This window comes from Petaurus breviceps, unplaced genomic scaffold, assembly GCF_028583685.1.
Source record: "Petaurus breviceps papuanus isolate PSGF00001 unplaced genomic scaffold, PetGlider_PUasm1.0 90444, whole genome shotgun sequence".
NCBI lineage: Eukaryota > Metazoa > Chordata > Mammalia > Diprotodontia > Petauridae > Petaurus > Petaurus breviceps.
Genome location: NW_027187256.1, coordinates 2,081,528 through 2,102,506, shown reverse-complemented (window position 1 = coordinate 2,102,506; position 20,979 = coordinate 2,081,528). Strand labels below are relative to the sequence as shown.

The window sequence follows — 20,979 nt, the reverse complement described above, 5'->3', positions numbered from 1 at the left end:
CCCCAGAAGTCTAGTGTTTTCTTTGGAACAGAAGCACTTGTCTGGTTATCAGTCCACTAATCTCTGTGCCTGTGATGTAGGTTTTATTTTCCTAGATTTTAATTTCTGAGTTTAAATTTCATGAGTCTGCTTATTTCCTCTTAAATATTTGATCTGCATTTACATAATGCACCTATTAGCTAGATGTCTGAAGGCTGCTTTTGCTTCTGAAAGTAGTTCTTAAGTCTTGGCCCTTTGTAATGGTCTGAACAACCAGTATTCCCAGGGGTAAGGTCAACTTTGAAACATGGACTCTACTATGCCTTTCCATTTGTAATGGAAATGCAAATTTAAAGATCTTCCCTGCCCCTAGGCCCTTTGATAGGCTTAAGAGACTCTAAGAATCTTCCTTGATTTGAAAATATACTCTGCCTCCTATTAGGCTGAATGTGGTCACATGGAGCCTGTGGCAGGAGGCTTGGTTTTCAGGAATGCCCACACCTTGATGCTGTGTGATTGGGCAGTGGGTCAAGAGGGTGGTTACATTCTCTGACCCAGGAGAAGGCTATATAATCCCTGATGTGAGGCTTTGATTTGGGGCTCACTTTTAGAAATGTTCTCTGATTTGATCAGATGAGTCTCTGGGAAGCTGTTGTTGAGAGCCCTCTGGCTTTGAAAAACCCAGATGTTGATTTGGTATGGATGTAATGGTTAGACAATTTGGAAACGTGTCTACTTGATCTGTTTCTCTGTCTTGATAATTCTGTTTGTATATTCTGAAGTTCGGGGTGCTGACCTTTTTCCCCTGAACGCAGTAAACGATATATATTTGACTGATTAAAGTAAGCTTGTTAACCAATTTTGAGTTGCTTTCCTCTAGCAAAGCTGATCTAAGAACCTGTGTTGGCAGCCACCCTGGGGTCACTGGGGTGCTTGCTGCTACACCATTTAATGATATTTCTTTAAAGTTAAACTATTTCTAAAGAAGTTAATAATTTATTTAAGACTGCTATATTTTGATAAATGCTCATTTTAGAGCAAGATATACATATATACAATATTCTACATAGAATTATTTTTAAATTTAACTCTTTTCTACCACTGCTAAATATAACCCTGTTTTTTCCCATATGCAAATGGATTACACTTGGAAGGTAGGAAAGAATAAGGAGGCACTCAGCTTTTTAAGCAATGACTAACACTATACACATACACACACAGAAACATACACAATTGAATTTTTACCAGATATGAAATGAATTACTGCCAAGAGATATGTTATTCCTCATAAACTGCCCATGGATATGGGCAGTTTATTAAAAGAAAAATAGAAATTTGTATAAAGCTGGACAAGAAAACAAAAATAAAAGATGTAGCATGTTATTAAAAAATTCATTCTACCTATTCAAACAAATTATTGATGGAGAAAAAATTGGATATAAGATGTAGGAAGTAAAGCACGTAGACACTACTTATAATAATTTCATACAGAAGTTTAATTTTACTGGTGTAAATTAATTGCCATGACAAGAATCTTTTAAATGACCAAAATAACATTTAAAAATGTCTTAGTAGGTGTAAAAAATATGTTCTTGTCTGCAGATTCCAAGGAGGATTGCAGATACCAAGATTTGGTATCCATGGATAGCATATTAAAATCAAAATTCATTTGTAAATTTTATAAAGAAGTAATTTTGAAAGACTATGATCATTACTATCTCATAAAATATAGAGAAGTGGATGGTTAAAATGTTTATTCTTAAATTTTAATTGATATCTTTCTTTTAAAGTTACTTATATTTCCTAGTATATATCTCTACCAGAAAAACAACCAAAATAACATTTATTAAAGAAAGTTCTACATAACTAACCAACACATCAATAAACATGAAGTTATGTACCATTATTTTCATGCATGTAATTTATTCAGACATTTCCAATCTATGGGCAAATACTTTCCCCCTTAATTCTTTACTAGTATAGAAAATGCTGTTATAAATATTTGCTGTATATGGGGCCTTTCTTTTTTTATCATTGAACCTCTAGTATATATAACTAGCAGTGGGATTTCTGGGTTAAAAAAAAGGGTATGGACATTTTTGTAACCATTAGCACATTGCTTATCTAAATTTTTGGATTCCAGAATGATTATTATCAATTCACATTTCCTCTGATAGTACATTCTTGTAACTTTTTTATAACCCCTCCAAACTCTATAATGTTGAATATTTACGTTATTGTCATCTTTGCCAGTTCACTAGAAAATACAACCTAGAGAAAGTCTATAGCTATCAACATTGTGCTCTCTTTTCTGTCTGCATAATCTGGAGTATTATGTATACTTGTATCTACAATACTTTTGCTAAGGTTATCAGAAAGAAACATGAATGATTTTTCAAGGTGTATTATACATGATATCATATATTTACCATTACAACCTTTACTGACACTTGTGTTGCACACAAAATCTCAAATTGTTTGTTAATTGTAAAAACAACAAAAACAACATCTGATGAGGAACTAAATACTATTTTAAATATTATTTTTCAATTTTTTTTAGTTTTTTCTTCTTACTTTTTTAGAAACTTATTAAGAAAAGAAGAGCTTTGTCAAAATACCTACTGATCATTAATACCAAGGAAAGCATAAATAGGATATGGATGCTCACCAGTGGTATTTGCCACTGCCATAGGAGCTCTAGTGCCAAGCCTCAAACTGAAAAAGTGGCTCTCTACTCATGATCAGAGCTTGTAGTTACTCTATTTAGAAGGCGATGTGTTTTATTTTTTAATTTGCCCGAACATCTTTCTCTAGCCTTAGACATAAAATGGGTACACAGCAGGGACTTAACCTATTTACAGCTGCACTTACAGTGAAGGAGTATGACATTATGGATCCAGTTGTAGAAAGCAAGGGCAATAACAGAACATTACTTCTTCTCACTTATGCCAGAGAACTGTCTCAAAACAGGAATACTTTTACTTCGAATGGGGCTGATATACTTTTCTAGGGAATCAACAAGGATATAAAGAACTCTGATAAATATACTGATATTGAAGCTATTTGTTTACTGGAATAACAGAAATCCCCAAGTAGAAAAGGGTTATGAAAGAAGGATTATGAACTATGCCACACATGTTACAAAAAGTTAAGATGTTTATCTAAAATATATAAATATGCTTCTTTGTTCTGGGAATTTGCCTGATTTAAATCTTATTGAAAAACCATGAATTAGAATGCAAGCTAAATTTACAAAAGTGAATTGTTTTTAAATAGTATGCTTAACATCTAGTCTCAAAAGTGTGACTTCACAATGAATTTTTGTTTCCAATTTATTTATTTTTTGTTTTCAACATTGAATTCCATATATTTTAAATTTTCTCATCCTTCTTTCCCCTGCTCCAAGATGGCACACAGTATGATATGGGCTCCACATATACATTCCTATTAAACACATGTTAATATTAGTCATGTTGCATAGAAGAATTATAACAAAATGGAGAAACCATGGGAAATAAAAAAAGAAAATAAAACAAAAAAGGAAGTAGTCTACTTCAGTATGCATTTTGACTTCATAATTATTTCTCTGGATGTGGACTCCATTTTCCATCCTGTGTCCTTTCGAACCATTTTAGGTCCTTGCATTGCTGAGAAGGGCTAAGTGTATCAGAATCAGTGATCGCACACTTTGACTGTTTCTCTGAACAATGTCTGCTTGGTTCTGCTCACTTCAGTTGACATCAGTTCATATAAGTCTGATTTTTTAAATTGTTAAACTTTTGCAAACTCAATGCCAACTCATATAAAATTATTTCTGCAAAAGGAGATGATATTATATATTTTATTCTTTAAAGATATAAAAAGCTGTGAGGTTTAGGTATATTAATATATTTGATTATTTCATTTTGTCTAAGTAAATTCACTCAACACTGTCCAAAATAAAGAATTCTAAAGTCATATGCCTTATCACTCCTATAAGATTATGAACAACTTGGGAGTAGAAGCTAATCTGGCTATGCCCAGCTTTAATCATATGTATCTCTTTTTATTTCTTAAATCTTTGAGAAAGCTGTTTCTAATCAGTGACTCTTACTCTACTCTCATTCTCTTTTAATCCCTCTGCAGTCTGACTTCCAACTTCATTCTACTGAAACTGATGTCTTCAAAGTTCCCATTGAACTCTTGATTGCTATATCTAATGACTTTTTTAAATTCTCATCCTTCTAGACCTGTGAAGCATTTGATATTGTCAATCACCCTCTTCTCCTACATATACTCTCCCATCTAGGTTTGCATAACACTGTTCTTTCTTCATTTTCCTCTTGCTGTTCTTATCACTCCTGCATATTAGTTCCTGAATTTTCTTGGTTATGTCACTCGCAGTAGATGAAGCTCTACTCCTGGCCCTCTTCTCTTTTGTCTCTGTGCTATTTTGCTTAGTAATCTCATCAACTATGACTGATTCAGTTATCATTTCTATGTAGATGACTTTCATGTCAAGCCTATTGGGATAGCCTTCTGGTTGGTCTCCCAGCCTCTAGTATTTCCCCAGTTGTTCCCAGTTCCCAGTTTTATCCATCCTCTACCCAGATGTCAAAATGATCCTATCATGTTACGCCTCTGCTCAGCTACATGGCACATTAGAGAAAGTCCTGGACTTAGAGTCAGGAAAACTTGAGTTCAAACCTCAATTCACACATTTACTATCTGCGTGCCTATAACCCCATCATTTAGCTTCTATCAGCCTCAGTTCTCTCATTTGTAAAATTGGAATAATAATAGCACTCTCCTTCCAGCACAGTTATGAGGATAAAATTAGGTAATATTTATAAAACACTTTACAAACTTTTAAGTGCTATGTAAATTCTAAATATTACCACCGAATAAACTTCAATGGTTAGCTATTATCTGTGAAAAACATTGTCTTTTTGCCTTTTAAATATCTTTATAACATTTGACTTTTGCATTTGGGTTGCTTTGTTTTGTTTTCTGGAGAAGGGAAGGCATCATCTGTGATACAAAACTAAGAGAAGCAAGATCTTTGACTGGGTTCTTAACATTAGGCAGTGTAATGGGAATGTAAATTTAAAGATCTTCCCTGCCCCTAGCCTAAAGTGTACCTGGAGCCTGGGGTGGGAGGCTTGTTTTTCAGTAGATACTTCTTGATTGGCCAGTGAGTCAATAAGGTTGTTATATTCTCTGAGCCAGGAGAAGGCTATATAAGCCCTGATGTGTAGCTTTGTTTTGGGGCTCGCTTTGAGAAGTGTTCTGGGATTTGATCTGGATTCTGGGAAGCCGTTGTTGAGAGCCCCCCCTCAGCTTTGAAAAACCCAGATGTTGAAACCCAGATGTTGTTTGGTATGGATGTAATGTTTGGACAGTTTGGAAATCTGTCTACTTGATCTGTTTCTGTCTTGATAATTCTGTTTGTATATCTGAAGTTCAGGGTGAACTTTTTTTTCCCCTGAACTAGGTAAACGATACATATCTGACTGATTAAAGTAAGCTTGTTAACCCATTTTGAGTTGCTTTCCTTTAACAAAGCAGATCTAAGAACCTGTGTTGGCAGCGACCCTGAGGACGCTTGGGGTGCTTGCCCCTACAGGCAGAAAACCCTCAAGCTCTCCATTGCTCTGACTTCTCTAACCTCTCAATTCTTATAGATGTTAGATGCCCATGTGTACCTCTTATCAACTCTACCATCACTACTCACATGCCTAAGTATCCCAATTCTTAGAAATACCTGTTCTTCTAATGCCAAGTGAGTTACACAAGTCGTTTGCCTTTCCCCACATCTGGCTCCTACTGTTAACGATTTATCTTGTTTTTAAGTGAATCTCCAAGATCTTTTGACCCCAAGGATGCAACCATCATTCATTGGAAATTTTGGACCTTGGAAAACCATTTTCCACACCATGTCAATGTCAGTCACAAGGAACAGGATCTATGCATCTCCATGGAGCATATGGGAGAAGCTATGACCTATAGTAAATTATATGGAGGCAAAAATATGAGTCTCCAGAGCCAACTCACATGCCAGAAAGCTTGTGGATAGGATTTTGGAGGGAGAATATAGGTTAGGCAATAAAGAAATGTCACATGAGAGATTGGTAGATTAATATGTAATTAATTTACTAGTAAGTGAATTAATAAGTTGAAAACTATGTTGGAACCCTATCACGGTAACTTGAGGAACTCAGACCTGATAAAGCTGTAAGAACATTATTCCATCAGCCAACAATGCTAGTTTAGTTCAACCATACCTTCTCTGAAAATCTTTGTGACTACAAGAGATCATGGATACACTCCCAGAAACTATTCTCATAGTTAGGCTTGACTTCATACAACAGAAAAATATCAATTATATTATGCCCTTGGGAGACTATGCAAAATGAATAACTACAGAATTCATTCCTGTTAGAGGAAACTGGGGGGACAGTAGTAATTCAATCAAGAAAAGTTCTGAAAACTCAGGTCCCAGAATTGGGATCTAAAATGACCATGACAAATTTGAATAATGAAAGATCTAATGCAATGAAGTTTAAAAGTATTAAATGTAAAGTGTCATCTCTTATGGGTTGCAAAAATTAATTGCATAAGTACAAGCATGGTCCAATGTCTTTTTATCTTTGTAAACTCAGTATGAGCTTCTGGTAGGGTAAAACAATCACACACGCTTAGCCTGCATGAAGAGACCCAATGTCCATGCTTAAAGAGGCATACTCTTTTTTTGGCCCTACCACATCTGGAGGACTCTGTTCATTTTTGCCTTTGATATTCAGTTACATTTTACAATGGATGTTGATAAATTGGAGTATATGGGTTCACAGATCTAGAGCTGGAAAGAACCTTATAGGCATATCTAGTTCAATCACCTCAGTTCTACATGTAAGGAAACAGAGGGCCAAGGGAGCTAATATGACTTGTCAAGTGTCACCTAGATTTTAATCATCAGAAGTGGATTTGAACCCATGTCCTATAGCTCTAGAATCAGTGTTCTTCCTTGCTAGCATTCCATATGAAGATTACTTAAAGGAACTAGGGATGTAATGCCTGTATAAGAGAAGTTTTGGGGGAGGCTTATGATAGTTGTACTTAAGACTTTCCAGGCTTATTATGTGGAAAAGGTAATCAAATATTCTACTTCACCCCAGATGAAAATTCAGTGATAACAAATTTATTTAATTGTAAGGAAAAAAAATCTCTTAAGAGAGCTATCCAAAGGAAGAATTGGCTTTTTTCTTAGTAGTTGGCTCCCCATCCTTAAAGGTATTCAAGGAGGCGCTTGGTGAATACTTTGATGTATTTCTTATTCAGGTATGGGCTGAAATAGATGACTTCTGAGATGCTTTCTAATCTGGTATTCTGTGATGCTGTGAGTTTAATTCTAGATAGGAATCTGCAGAAGGATCTTTTTATAAAGCACATATTACCCAATTAATTTTTGAGTTGTCTAAAATCTATTTTCCAGGAATTTCCCTCATGGGAGTTCTTCAGAGGGATCTATGATTACTCTCAAGGTGCTATTAAATCCTTCTCTCTGAGGTTTTACAAATGAAGTTCTTTTCTAAGTAAGTATTCCTTTGCTTGCCATATTTCTCCATTTAGCAAAAGATCAAGCATTTTGTTCCCTGTGCCAGTTTCCAGTTTTCTTTTATTGGTTTCCTATGGCAATTGATATAAAGCAAGAAAACCCTTTTAACCAACCAAATAGTAAACAAGAATCATACATGTTATACAGATTAGAATATGACAGAAAGTATACAAAAACAAAGGAAATTTTTAGATTAGAGAGAAATGAGATCTCGGCTCAATTTTTTTTAAAGGCCTTTCTCTCTCAAAGATAAATTTTTATGAAATCTCTAGGCAAGCAAGATAAAGCCAAGAACATTTTGAGGAGACATTTTGGAATGATGACCATATCCAAAATCTTCCCATTTGTTTATAGCTGGTTGGCAAAAGAATCTTTAAACACTTCAGCTTATTTAAGAAGAAAAGTATCACTCCTCTCTCAAGTTCTCATATCAACATTTACCCCTCATTCAGGTATGCAGCTTGTGCCATCACTCTCTCTACCAGTTGGGGAAAGTCTCATGTAAAATGCTGCATGTTTGTCTAGTAACCTAGGTTACCCAATGCAGTCTCTGTTTTGAAGGAGTTTCAATTTTAATGTGGGAAGACAACACATAAAAGGGATATGGACATTGACTTTGGAAATACAAATTTTGTGGCATGGATTTGAATGTCAGAAAATTACTGTAGGAATAAGAAATTAAGCACAATAAGGCCAAATCAAAGATATCAAATTCCAGGTGCTTCCAGGATTTGAGTCTAGTTTTCCAGTGGGGGAAAACTGAAGGAGGATGATAAACAGAAGAAAGATGAAACATTTTTTATAGCAAACTATTTTCCCACACAATTAGACTTTTCTGTCAAGGTAGTCACACTAAACTTTTAAGAATGACTATGGATCTTTTCCAGAAAGCTTTATACTATCCCACAGTTTATATAATGAGCTTAATATCATTTGAAAAGAAAACAATCTTCATTTAAAAAGAAATTAATATTGGGGTGGCTAGGTGGTACAGTGAATAGAGTACTGGCCCTGGAGTCAGGAGGACCTGAGTTCAAATCCGACCTCAGACACTTGAAGCACTTACTAGCCATGTGACCTTGGGCAAGACACTTCAGCCCAATTGCCATCCAAAAAGAAAAAAGACAAGAAAAGAATCTTCAGACTTCACAAGGTAATTTGTTGTTTAATTACTCTAGGAATCTCGAATGACTTACATGTATATATAGAAAATATATTAAGAAGAAAGCCTTTAAGGAATGATTTTTCTTTGACTAAAAGAAATAATATTTCACTTTGAACCAACAAAAAACATGGTGGATTGCTGAATTTTGTACCCTTTTCAGTCAGTTGTGAAATAGTTAAGACATGGTCTATTATAGAATGCTGCTTGTAAAAACCTGCCTTTCCCCCATGATCAAAGGTGTTGACGTGAGTTTTGCAGGGACTTTTTAGATGAAGAGTGTTTATTATTTATTTTGGTTTTGTTTTTTGGAGGGCAATTGGGGTTAAGTGACTTGCCCAAGGTCACACAGCTAGTTGTGTTTGTGTGTGTGTGTATGTGTGTGTTAAGTTTCAATTTTAATTGTGAAGGAGTGTTTCACTGTGCCACATAGCCACCCCAAATGTTTATTATTTCTAATGTGAAATTCAGTTGGATGTAAAATCTGTATGGTTTTCCCCATCAGTATGTATACACACAATCAATTAACATATATTTAATATCTATCATGTATTATGTGCTTCTAAGAAAATGCAGAACAAAACAAACAAAAACAGTCCCTGCTCTCAAGGAGCTCACAGTCTACAGGGAAAGACAACATGCAAATAATTAAGTAAAGATGACGATAAAAATATAAAGGAATCAAGAATAAGAAGTACTGGGACAGACTTTTTGGAGAAGGCAGGACTTCATCTGGGACTTGAAATAAGACAAGGAAACTCAGGAAAAAATGAGGAAGGAGAATTTCTGGCTTGCTTCAAGGCACATCTCAGTTACCTTTTCCTCCAAGAGGACTTTCCCAACCCCACCCAACTTTACTCTCCCCCATTTATTTAGTATATGCTTCCTCATGGAATTACTTTCTATTACTTTGTACATATTTTATTTACATCCTTCTATTCTGGTTATATCCTTCAAATTCAATTTAAATAGGGAGAGTTTGATTTTGTCTTTGTACTTCATTGATGGAAGTAGGTGAGGGTCATGATGTTTCATTTTTACCTTTATAGGTTTTACTCACTAATGAGGTGCCTGATGCATAGGAGGCACTATATAAATGGTGAATTGAATTAGTTAGTAGTCAAGGGAGCTTAGACATCCCCCCCCCATACTTTCCTGCAAAGGCAGAAAGTGAAATATTTATTTATGGGGAATGGTAGGATGGAAAGAAGGAATAGGAACTCCTTGGAAAGATAACAGAGGGAGAGACACAGACACAGAAAGTGACAAAGAGAGATATACAAATACAAAAAGAGAGACAGAGACACACAGAGAGAATTGAAGAGCAATCTTACATCTATCCATAAGGTCCCATCCCTTCACTTATCCAAATTCAGAAAATGATCTCTGTCAAAGATTAAGTAAAGACAAGAAGGATTATCAAAATATCAAAAGGATATATTAGGGACTGGGCATGAGGGAATATGTATGCTTTTAATCATTTGAGGGGACATTGGATTTATGAGCTGGAATGGAACTAAGAACCAGCTCCAATATGGAAGGAAAGGAGAGCAGATCAGATATGTAACAGGATCAAGTTGGAGGATGGATAGGTGGTGCAACTGGGCTAATGAATGGCCACTTTACTTCTAGTCTAGATAAGAGAAGGAAATCCAGTTAAAAAATAACCTATCACACTCACTTTGCTTAAGCCTATGGTCCAGAACTTGAATCTTGCTTTCCATTTCCTAGGTCAAACATATTTCAGGAATCACTACAAATTATCGCCTTAGCTTTTCCAGTTGCCAAAGGACTTCTGCAGAGCTGCACGTATTTGTTTGGTTTTCAGACTGTAGATAATTGGGTTTAACATAGGAGGCATGAAGAGATAAATATTGCCTAGGACAGCATGGGTTAGAGGGGAACTCTTTTGATTGATCCGATGCAGCAGTGTTATTGCTAAAAGTGGTATGTAGAAGATTAGCACAATGAAGATGTGGGACAGGCAGGTGTTCAGTGCCTTGAGCTGACCTTCTCTGGAAGCAATTCCCAGCACAGATCGAAGGATGAGGGTGTAGGAGACGACAATAAGCAAGGAGTCCACTGCAAAGGAGCATATGACCAAGACTAGACCATAGAAGATATTGATCTTGACAGGACCACAGGCCAGCTTCATGACATCAGGGTGGAGGCAGTAGGAATAGGAGAGGGTCTGACCTTTGCAGAAAGGCAGCCTCTTAAGGAGGATGGGCAATGGAGTCATGAGTGCTATGCCCCTCAAAAAGGCTGCCAAGCCCATTTTAGTGATGCGAGGATGGGTGAGGATGGTGGTATAGTGCAATGGGTGGCTGATGGCTACAAAGCGGTCAAAGGCCATGGATAAGAGAATCCCTGATCCTGTAGAGGAGAAGGTGTGAATAAAGAAGAGCTGGCTAAGGCAGCCATCAAATGCAATCTCATGATGACCAAAGATAAACACTGTAAGTACTGAAGACAATGTTGAGATGGACAGGCCAATGTCAGCTCCTGCCAACATGGAGAGGAAAAGATACTGGGGCTCCCAGAGGCTGCGCTCAATCTTCACCAGACATAATAATGTGCAATTACCAGTCAGAGTGATGATGTACATAAGACTCAGGAGTGGGCCTAGCCACATGCGGGCCCCTGTCAGTCCTTGAAGACCAGTCAAGATGAAGACAGATGGCTGAAAGTCAGTACTATTGTAAGGCAGCAAAATGTGATGGGAGGGAGCCTTCTCAGAGTAATTCCAAGGCATGGATACTGGGTGGGGAAGAAAAGAAAGATGTTAGATGAAAATGACCACCCCAAAATCATGCCGAATGAATACTGAGGATACACAGTGCCACCCCTGAATAGTGGCCTGAAGGGAGATGGTATTGGGGAAGTGTTGGAGAAGTAAGTCATATACTCTAAGGATAAAAAATACACATTACAGAGTCCTTTTTTATGTACTTGAGATTAGGTTTCATGCTCTGTAGGATTATATTTCTGCTGACATTACAACAATCAAACTAAATAGTCTTAACCCTAAGCAAGAGGAGGACTCAGAAATCTAGGCAGCCAGATGGAACAGTGAATGAGGAGTCAGAAAGATCTACTAGCTCTGTGACCTTGGCCAGTCACTCAAAGTTTCTCAGTCTCATTTTCTTTATCTTTAAAATGGAGATAATAATAGCATCTACTTCACAAGGCTGTTGTGAGGTGTAAATAAGATTAACTATGTGAAACATTTTATAAACTTTAGCAGTCATATGTTAGCTATTATTATTTTTTTTTTGGAAGTAGTGTGGTAAGGCTCAGTGAAAGAGACAACATATTTTTGAATTAGTTATTTAGCAACAAGGAGAAACCTCTGATTCAGGGAACTAAGGGGATGAAACCTGAGAAACCATCATTCCAAATTCAGAAATAGGCTCTCAAGAAGCAGGCTATATACTGCTTTCAGAAGGGCAAGGGTGATTTGACAGAAGTCATCTTGGGCTGGAAGTAAAACAGGAAAACAGACCAAAGGGTTAAGGGAATATAAGATCTCTCCTGTCCATGTGACCATATGTGTTCCCTTTCTGCCTTGAAACACGGGCTCCATTCCCAGGTTTAAAGGTACACAGGTATTTCAATGAGGGATGTCTTTCTGCTTTGAATTCCAGTCCAATTCATGGCTGTGATACATTCCATTCTGAGTTATATAGAGCCCATTGGGTGAAAACTATATATATTAAGAGAGATTTATATTGCCTTGGAGAAAGAACTGGCCAAGGGGAAGCTTGCTTAGGGAAAGGTTGCTTATAGGAAGGCTTGCTTGCAGAAAGGCTTTCACACCTTTGGGTACTGAGGCAATAGTAGGTTTTTGTGCCTTTTGGCTCTGAGCCTATTAGTTAAAAGTGTAAACATATTCTGAGGTGAGATATTGCCTTGGGGCTCACTAATAGGAAGAATATTTTGCCTGAGGTATTGTTGATTGCCCAGATGAGACTCTGATTAGCCTTTGTTAATGGTCCCCCACCCCTGGCTTTATGAACCCAGTTGGTGGTACTTCCTGGTGTGGTGATGTGTACAAATAGCTCTATTACTTTGTTAAGATAGTTGGAGCCCTGTCAATTGGATCTTTCTTGAGTACTTATATATCTTTCTGATCGTTCTACATTTTTTAATTCAAGTAAGTTGTTAACTGTTTGAAGCTGTCCTTTCTTTAGAAAATCAAATTAAAGAACCTGTGCTAGCAGCCCTCCTGTGTGCTGGTGTTATTGGTCTTACACCTCCACAGCATCTGCAAGTATCAATAATGCCACACAGAGTTATGGAGAATTAAGGAATTAAAAGACCCAGCTTAGAAATGTGTTCAATTTATGAGACAGGCAGGAGGATCCTTCATGGAAAGAAGCCCATGGCAGATGCAGCAATTTCTATATCTCTCAACATATAGACATTGGGAATATAGAAACAACTGGTTGGAAGAAGATAGCAGAGGATCCTTTCGCAGTTGAAATTGAGGGGTTTGGAAAAATGAGCAAACAAAAATAATAAAAAGAGCCTGACCATAGAAAGTTACTGGGGTGAAAGGGAAGATCAAAACACAGCCTTGGGGAAAAAAAATAACAAAGTCCAAATAGCTGCCTGCAAAGCCTCAAAGACAACTGTCAATTGGTCATAGGCCAAATGAGAATTCTTAAAAGAGTTCAAAAAGAATTTTAAAAATCAAATAAAAGAGTTAAGGAAAAATTGAAGAAAGAAATGAGAAAGATGCAAAAAAGAATATTAAAAGAGTTAATAGTTTGGCAAAGGAGGAACAAAAAAATAAAGATTGTAACACATTAAAATATAGAATTGGGAAAATGGTAAAAAGAGGCACAGAAAACCACTGAAGAGAAGAACCTCTTTAAGCTCAGACTTTGTCTAATGGTAAAAGAGGTAGAAAAGTTCAGTAAAGAAAAAAAAATTAAAACTTCGAATTGGATAAGTGGAAGCTAATAACTCCATGAGATACCATGAAACAATAAGACAAAATTAAAAGTATGAAGGAAAAGAAAAAGAAAGTGTGAACGATCTCATTGAACAAACAATTTACATGAAGAAGAGGGCCAAGAGAGAATTATTCGAGTGCCTGGAAGCCGGGATAAAAAAAAAAAAAAGGAACCTAGACATCATCTTTCAAGGCATTGTCAAAGACTAATGTGGAAATATGTTTACATGATTGCACATTTATAGCCTATATAAGATTGCTTGCCCTCTTGGAGAAGGAGGATGGGAGGGAGGAAAATTTTGGAATTCAAAATGCTATAAAATAAAAGAATGTTGAAAGGTATTATACAGGTAATTGGGAAAAATAAAATACTATTTACAAAAATAAATAAATAAAATGGGGCAAACAGTAATAAAAGAAAATATTGTCAAGGAAAACTAACTTGAATCACTTTACTGGAGAGGAGAATAGAAATTGAAAGGATCTCATCACCAATTGAAAGAGACCATTAAATGAAAACTTCCCGGAATATGACAGCCAAAGCCAAATTCCAGAGCTCCTGGTGAAAAACAAAAACAAAAACAATGCTGAATAGAAATTTTACTTTCAGATATAAGTTTCAAGAGAAGAACAAAAAGGTAAATATGAAAGAGAAATCATAAATGAATCAATAACCTTAAAATATTGATGTTCCTAAAAAAGAAACACGATAATTACAACTAGTAAGTCCTTTATCATTATTAGTAAAGTTAGAAGTGGTATATATAGATAGAAGGTAAAGGTGGGAGTTGATTAAGGAGGATTAAAACATAAATTAAAGGAAGAAAGAGGTATCTGCAGAGAGAAGGGGGAAGGGAGAGGAAGAATGACAAAAATTATCTCACATAAAAGAGGAACAAAAGGAAGAGCTTTTACAATGAAGGGGAAAGTGTAGGAGTAGGTATGCTTAAACCTTTCTCTCACTGGAATTGGCTCAAAGAGGAAATAACATACACATTCAGTTCAATATAGAAATCCATTTTACCACACAAGGAAGTAGGAGAGGAAGGGAATAAGAGAAGAAGAAAGAGACCAAAAGAAGGGAGAACGGATTTAGGGAGGTAGTAGTCAGAAGCAAAACATACCTCTGAGGAGGGAGACAGTAAAAGGAGAGAAAGAGATAAGCATAAATGGGGAAAAATACACAGTTCATATATAAGAATAGAATAAGAACTTATATTTGGTATATGAACTTATTTCATAAGGTATATACCCCAAATATACCTTATATTGGTATATGATGTTAGATATTGGTCGATATCTCTTTTCTGACGAATGCTTTCAAGTTTTCTCAGCAATTTTTTTTGTCAAATAGCTCTTTCTTGTCAGATCAAAAAATCAAAGAAATAAGTTCATATACCAATATAAGGTATATAATGGGAGGGAAATACACAGTTCATAATCATAACTGTGAAAGGGAATAGGATGAATTCATCCATAAAATAGAAGCAGATAGCAGAAGGCATTAAAAATAAGAACCAATAATATGATATTTGTCAGAAAAAAACACTTGAAACAGAAACACGTAGAGTAAAAATAGGGGACTGGAGCAGAGTATATTATGCTTAACCTGAGATTAAAAAATAAAAAGCAGGGGTAGCAATCATGATCTCAGATAAAGCAAAGGGGAAAAAATCCAATAAAACAAAATATAGGGAAGTAAATTACATTCTGCTAAAATTTATGATAGGCAATATGCACCAAGTGGCATAGCTGCTAAATTCATCAAAGAAAATTTAAATAAGGTACAGGAGGAAATAGACAATAAAATTATAATTGTGGGGGACCTCCTCCTCTCAGAAATAGATAGATTGAACCATTAAATGAGTATGAAAGTAATTAAGAACATGAATAGAATTTTAGAAAATATAGATGTATTAGAACTCTGGAGAAAAATAAATGGGAATAGAAGTGTGCTTTTTCTCAGTTATACATGGCACCTTCAAAAAACTGACCACATATTAAGGTATAAATTTACAACTAGATGGTACAGAGGATAGAGCTTTGGGCCTGGAGTTAGGAAGACATGAGTTCAAACAAAACCTCAGATACTTATTAGCTGCATGATTATGGGCAAATCACTTATCCCTGTTTGCCTCAGTTTCCTCACCTTTAAGATGAGCCAGGGAAGGAAAAGGCAAACCATCATTTCCAGGAAAATTCCAAATGGTTTTACAATTAATTGGATTTGACTGACATGACTGAGCCACAAAATTAGGGAATTACAACCTCATAACCAATTGAATAAAAGGAGAAATGTTAAATGCATACTTATATGACCATAATGAGGTAAAAAAAAATTAAAAGATCCTTGGGAACATAGATTGAACATTAATTGGAAACAAAAATACAATCCGAAAGTATGACTAGGCCAAAGAAAAAATCAGAGAAACAGTAAATAATTCTATTAAAAAGTATGTCAATAATGAGAAAACATACCAAAATTTAAGGGGTGCAACCAAAGCAGTACATAGGTGAAATTTTATATCACTATATTCTTACAGCATTAAAATATAGAAAGAGTAAATCAAAGACTAAGCGGTGCAACTAAAAAAAAAGAAAAAAAAATCAAATTAAAAATCTCTAAACACCAAATTTGAAATCCTGAGAATCAGAGGAGAGATTAATAATACTGGATGTAAGAAAACCACTACACTAATAAATAAAACTAGGAGATGGCTTGATTAAAACAATCAATAAAATAAACCACTGGTTAATTTGATTAATCAAAAGAAGGAAGAAAATAAAATTACCTTTATCAAAAATGAATAGTGGAATTACCACCAATGAAGATGAAATTAAAGCCATTAGCAAGAGCTCTTTTGTCCTATTATTTGCTAAGAAACCTGATAATATAAAGTGAAATAGATGAATACTTACAAAAATATAAATTGCCTAGATTAATAGACTAATACCAATCTTAGAAAACAAAATAAACACACCATAAATGAGTACAGAAAACAAAATAAAATAAAACAGGACCAGATGGCACAAGTGAATGCTACAAAATATTTAAAGAACATTGATTTCCAATACTATACAAACTATTTTTTAAAAGATAGGCAAAAAAGTCCTACCAAATTCCTTTTACGATGCAAATATGGTAATGATACTTAAACCTGGAGGAGCAAAAATGGAGAAAAGAAACTATAGATCCATTTCCCTAATGAATATTGATGGAAAATTTAATAAAATACTAGAATGATGATTACAGTGATGTATCACAAAGATCATATATTATGACCAGCTGGAATTTATGTCAGGAATAAAGAGGTAGTTAGATATTGGGGAAATGATCAATCTCACTGATCATGTCAATAAGAAACCCAACAGAAATTATATAATTATCTCAGTATACACAGAAAATGCTTTTGACAAAAGTATAATACTTATTCCTATTAAAACACTGCAGATTATAGGAATAAATGGAACTTCCCTTAAAATCATAAGTAATATCTATCCAAAATCACCAGCAAACTCTCTATGATGGAGATTAAATTAAAAGTCTTTCCAATAATATCAAGTATGCCTATAATTACCACTTATTATTCAATGTTGTACTAGAAATATTAACTACAGTAACAAGAGAAAAAAAAGAAATTGAAGGAATTCTAATAAGCAATGAGTGAACAAAAGTATCACTTTTTTGCAGATGATATGATGTTATGCTTAGAGCATCCTAGAGAATGTGCTAAAAAAAAACTAGTTGAAATAATGAACATCCTTGGAAAGTTGTAGATTATAAAATAAACTCACATAAATCATCAGCATTTATATATACATATAAATTTGTGTGTATATATGTGTGTAAGTGTGTGTGGTGTGTGTGTGTGTTAACAACAATGTTCATGAGTTCAAGATAGAAAGAGAAATTCCATTTAAAATAAATGCAGGCAATATAAAATATTCAGGAGACTACCACCAAAACCACCTCAGGAACTAAATGAATACAATTATAAAATTATTCATACAAATAAAGTCAATTCTAAACAATTTGACAAATATTAATTGTTCATGGGTAGACCAAGTCAATATGATAAAAATGATAATTCTACTCAAATTCATTTTTTACTTATTCAGTGCCATACCAATCAAACTACCCAAATCATTTTCTAGGGATAGGAAAAAAAAATTCATCTGAAAGAACAAAAGGTCAAGAACATCAAGGGAATCAATTTTAAAATGTCTTCACACTTTTGGGCTAGCAGTACCCAGCAATACCATCTCTTAAAATGTATTACAAAACATAATCATATGTAATCATAAAAATGACCTGGTACTGGCTAAAAATGGATGCTGTATCATTGGTATTTATTAGGTATACCATACATAGTGGTAAATGACCATATTAATCTAATGATTGATAAATTCAAAGATCCAAAATATTTCTGACAAGAAAGAGCTATTTGACAAAAAATTGCGAGAAAACTTGAAAGCATTCGTCAAAAAAGAGATATCGACCAATATCTAACATCGTATACCAATATAAGGTCAAAATGGGTGTATGATTTGGACATAAAAGGTGATCTCATAAGCAAATTAGGGGAACGTGGAATATTTTGCCAATAAGATTTATGGATAAAGGAAGAATTTATGACCAAATAAGAGACAGAGTATTACTGGATGCAAAGTGGAAAATGTTAATTACATCAAATTATAAAGGTTTTACACACACGCACACACACACACACACACACACACACACACACACACACACAAAACAATGCAGCCAAGAGTAGAAGAAAAAGAGGAAACTGGGAAAACATTATTTTTACTGCAAATGTCTCTGATAAAGGCCTTACTTCTCAAATACATAAAGAAATTCGTCAAATGTACAAGGATATAAGTCCCAATTGACAAATGGTCAAAGGATATGAACACATAACAGCAGTTTTCAGAAGAAATCAAACCTACCTATTGTCATATGACAAAAATCTACAAAGTCACTGTTCATTAGAGAAGTTCAAAATGAAACAACTCTAAATTTCCACCTCACACATATCAGATTGGATAATATGAAAGAAAAGAAAAATGACAAATGTTGAAATGGATGTGGAAAAATATTGCTAGAATTGTGACTAGATCCAACTATTCTGAAAATTAATTTGAAACTATTCCCAAAATGCCATAAAACTGTGTATATACCCTTTAGCCCAGCAATACCACTACTAGGTCTTCATACCAAAAAGAGATTGAAAACAAAAAAGGAAAAGGACCATATGTATAAAATATATTTATAGCAGTTCTTCTGTGGGGGCAAAGAATTGGAAATTGAGATGATGCCCATTGATTGGGGAATGGCTGAACAAATTGTGGAAAAAGATTGTGATGGAATATGATTGTGCTATAAAAAAAATGGAGAACAGGATGCTTTCAATAGAACCTGGAAAGACTTAAAACAACTGATGCAAAGCAAAATGAACCCAGTCAAGGAAACATTGTGCACAGTAACAGCAATATTTTATGATGACTAACTGTAAATGACTTAGCTATTCTCAGCAATACAATGATCCAAAATATTGTGAATGACTTATGGTAAAAAATGCTTAACACCTCTAGATAAAGAACTGATGGGGCCTGAATGCAGATTGAAGCATACTATTTTTTTCTTTACTATTCTTGGATTATTTTATTCTTTTTTTGCACATGGCTGATACGGAAATGTTTTGCATGACTGGACATGTATAATCGACATCTAACTTTCTGCCTTCTCAATAAGTTGTGAGAGGAGTGAAATAGAACTCACTTAAAAAAATGATACTTTTTAATTTATATATAATTGAGAAAAATAAAAGAAAAATCCAATGATTATCAATTTGTGTTTTATTGAATTACATCATATAAAATAACATTCAACAGAAATTTACTAGGATATGAAGGAATTGCTATGTTAGTGAAGAAAGAAGCCACATTAATGAAATCATGAATCTTCTGAAGTATTGAAAAAAAAAAGAATATCATTCTTAGAGTCAACAGGGGCTTGGCCTTTTTGAACTTAAGTGTTCTCAGTAAAATGGGGAAAACAATACCTTGAAATACCACAGTCATAGAATTATTGGGGGGATTAAAACAATACATAACAAATATACAACTTTGATTTCTTACATAAATGTAGCTATGCATACTATTTTCATTATTACATACCTGTCAGTGGAGGTATGGATGTTCCCTGGTCAGGAATGACTGGAAGTTGAGGAAAGATTCCAAACAATCTAGATAATATCTTCCTTCATTAATGATATAGAGTGAGACAATCATAATACTTGCAGCAGCTAGACAGTTTCTGAGATCTCTTCCAGATCTGTGATTCTTTGTTTCTATAGCTTAAAGAATTCTTGGGTGTATAAAAAAATAATGTGTCACTTGTTCCTTCAGATATCTTTTCCCTACCTTCCACTCACATATACTACCATCAAGGTTCAATTCCTTACTCCTCTTTTCCTAGAAATTATATCCCCTTGTCTGGTTCTTTTTTCTGCTCCCATTTACTCCCCATTTCTAATCCATTCTATACAAAATGGCTGGCAATATAATTTGCTTAAAATATAGGGTTGAATGTGCCATTTGACTCTTCCAAAATATTAAATATTTCTCTTATGCTTGTAGGATAAAACCCAGAATCCTTAGCTTGGCATGTGAAGCCCATCATAGTCTAAATCCTTTTCATACTAAATCTACATTAATTTTTCTTGCTCACTAACAGCCAAGCTATCTTTCTTGCTATTATCTAACCTAGCATTCCTTTTCCCAACACCATGACTTTCCATAGATCATCCTCTATTCCCATAATGCACTCCCTCCTCAACTCTTAGAAACCTTAGTTCCTTCAAGGATGAACTCATATACCATCATACCATCTCTTAGGGGAAGCCTTTACTGATATCTCTTTTAATGGTTCTCTCCCTCCAGTTCATATATATATATGTGTATCTCTCCAAGAGAATTTAAGTTCATTAAGAACAGGGACAATTTTTCTTCTCTGTATTTACAAACCTGTAATGGTGATTTTGGAAGTCTAGAACAATGGATTTGAAGACGGAATTTCTGTGGTCAATAATCCTCAGTTCTGCTACTTGCTAACTGTATAATCTTAGGTAAGCCACCTAACAGTCTTTTAATTAAATTTACCCTTCAGTTAAATGAAAGACTTGGACTAAATACTTCTAAAGCAACTTCGGGTGCTGAAAATGTGGAATGCAATAGATGCTTTATAAAAACTTGATGTGTACACACTGTAAATGTGAA

At 34.8% G+C, this 20,979-nt stretch overlaps 1 protein-coding gene across 1 annotated transcript; it reads right to left on the bottom strand.

The window, feature by feature from the left end:
- Window positions 1-10,503: 10,503 nt before the first annotated feature.
- LOC138177781 (olfactory receptor 51I1-like) lies at window positions 10,504-11,490 on the bottom strand. The gene has a single exon (XM_069108984.1). It carries the CDS (start codon window positions 11,488-11,490, stop codon window positions 10,504-10,506), a length of 987 nt encoding a protein of 328 aa, XP_068965085.1.
- Between the last annotated feature and the right edge of the window lie 9,489 nt (window positions 11,491-20,979).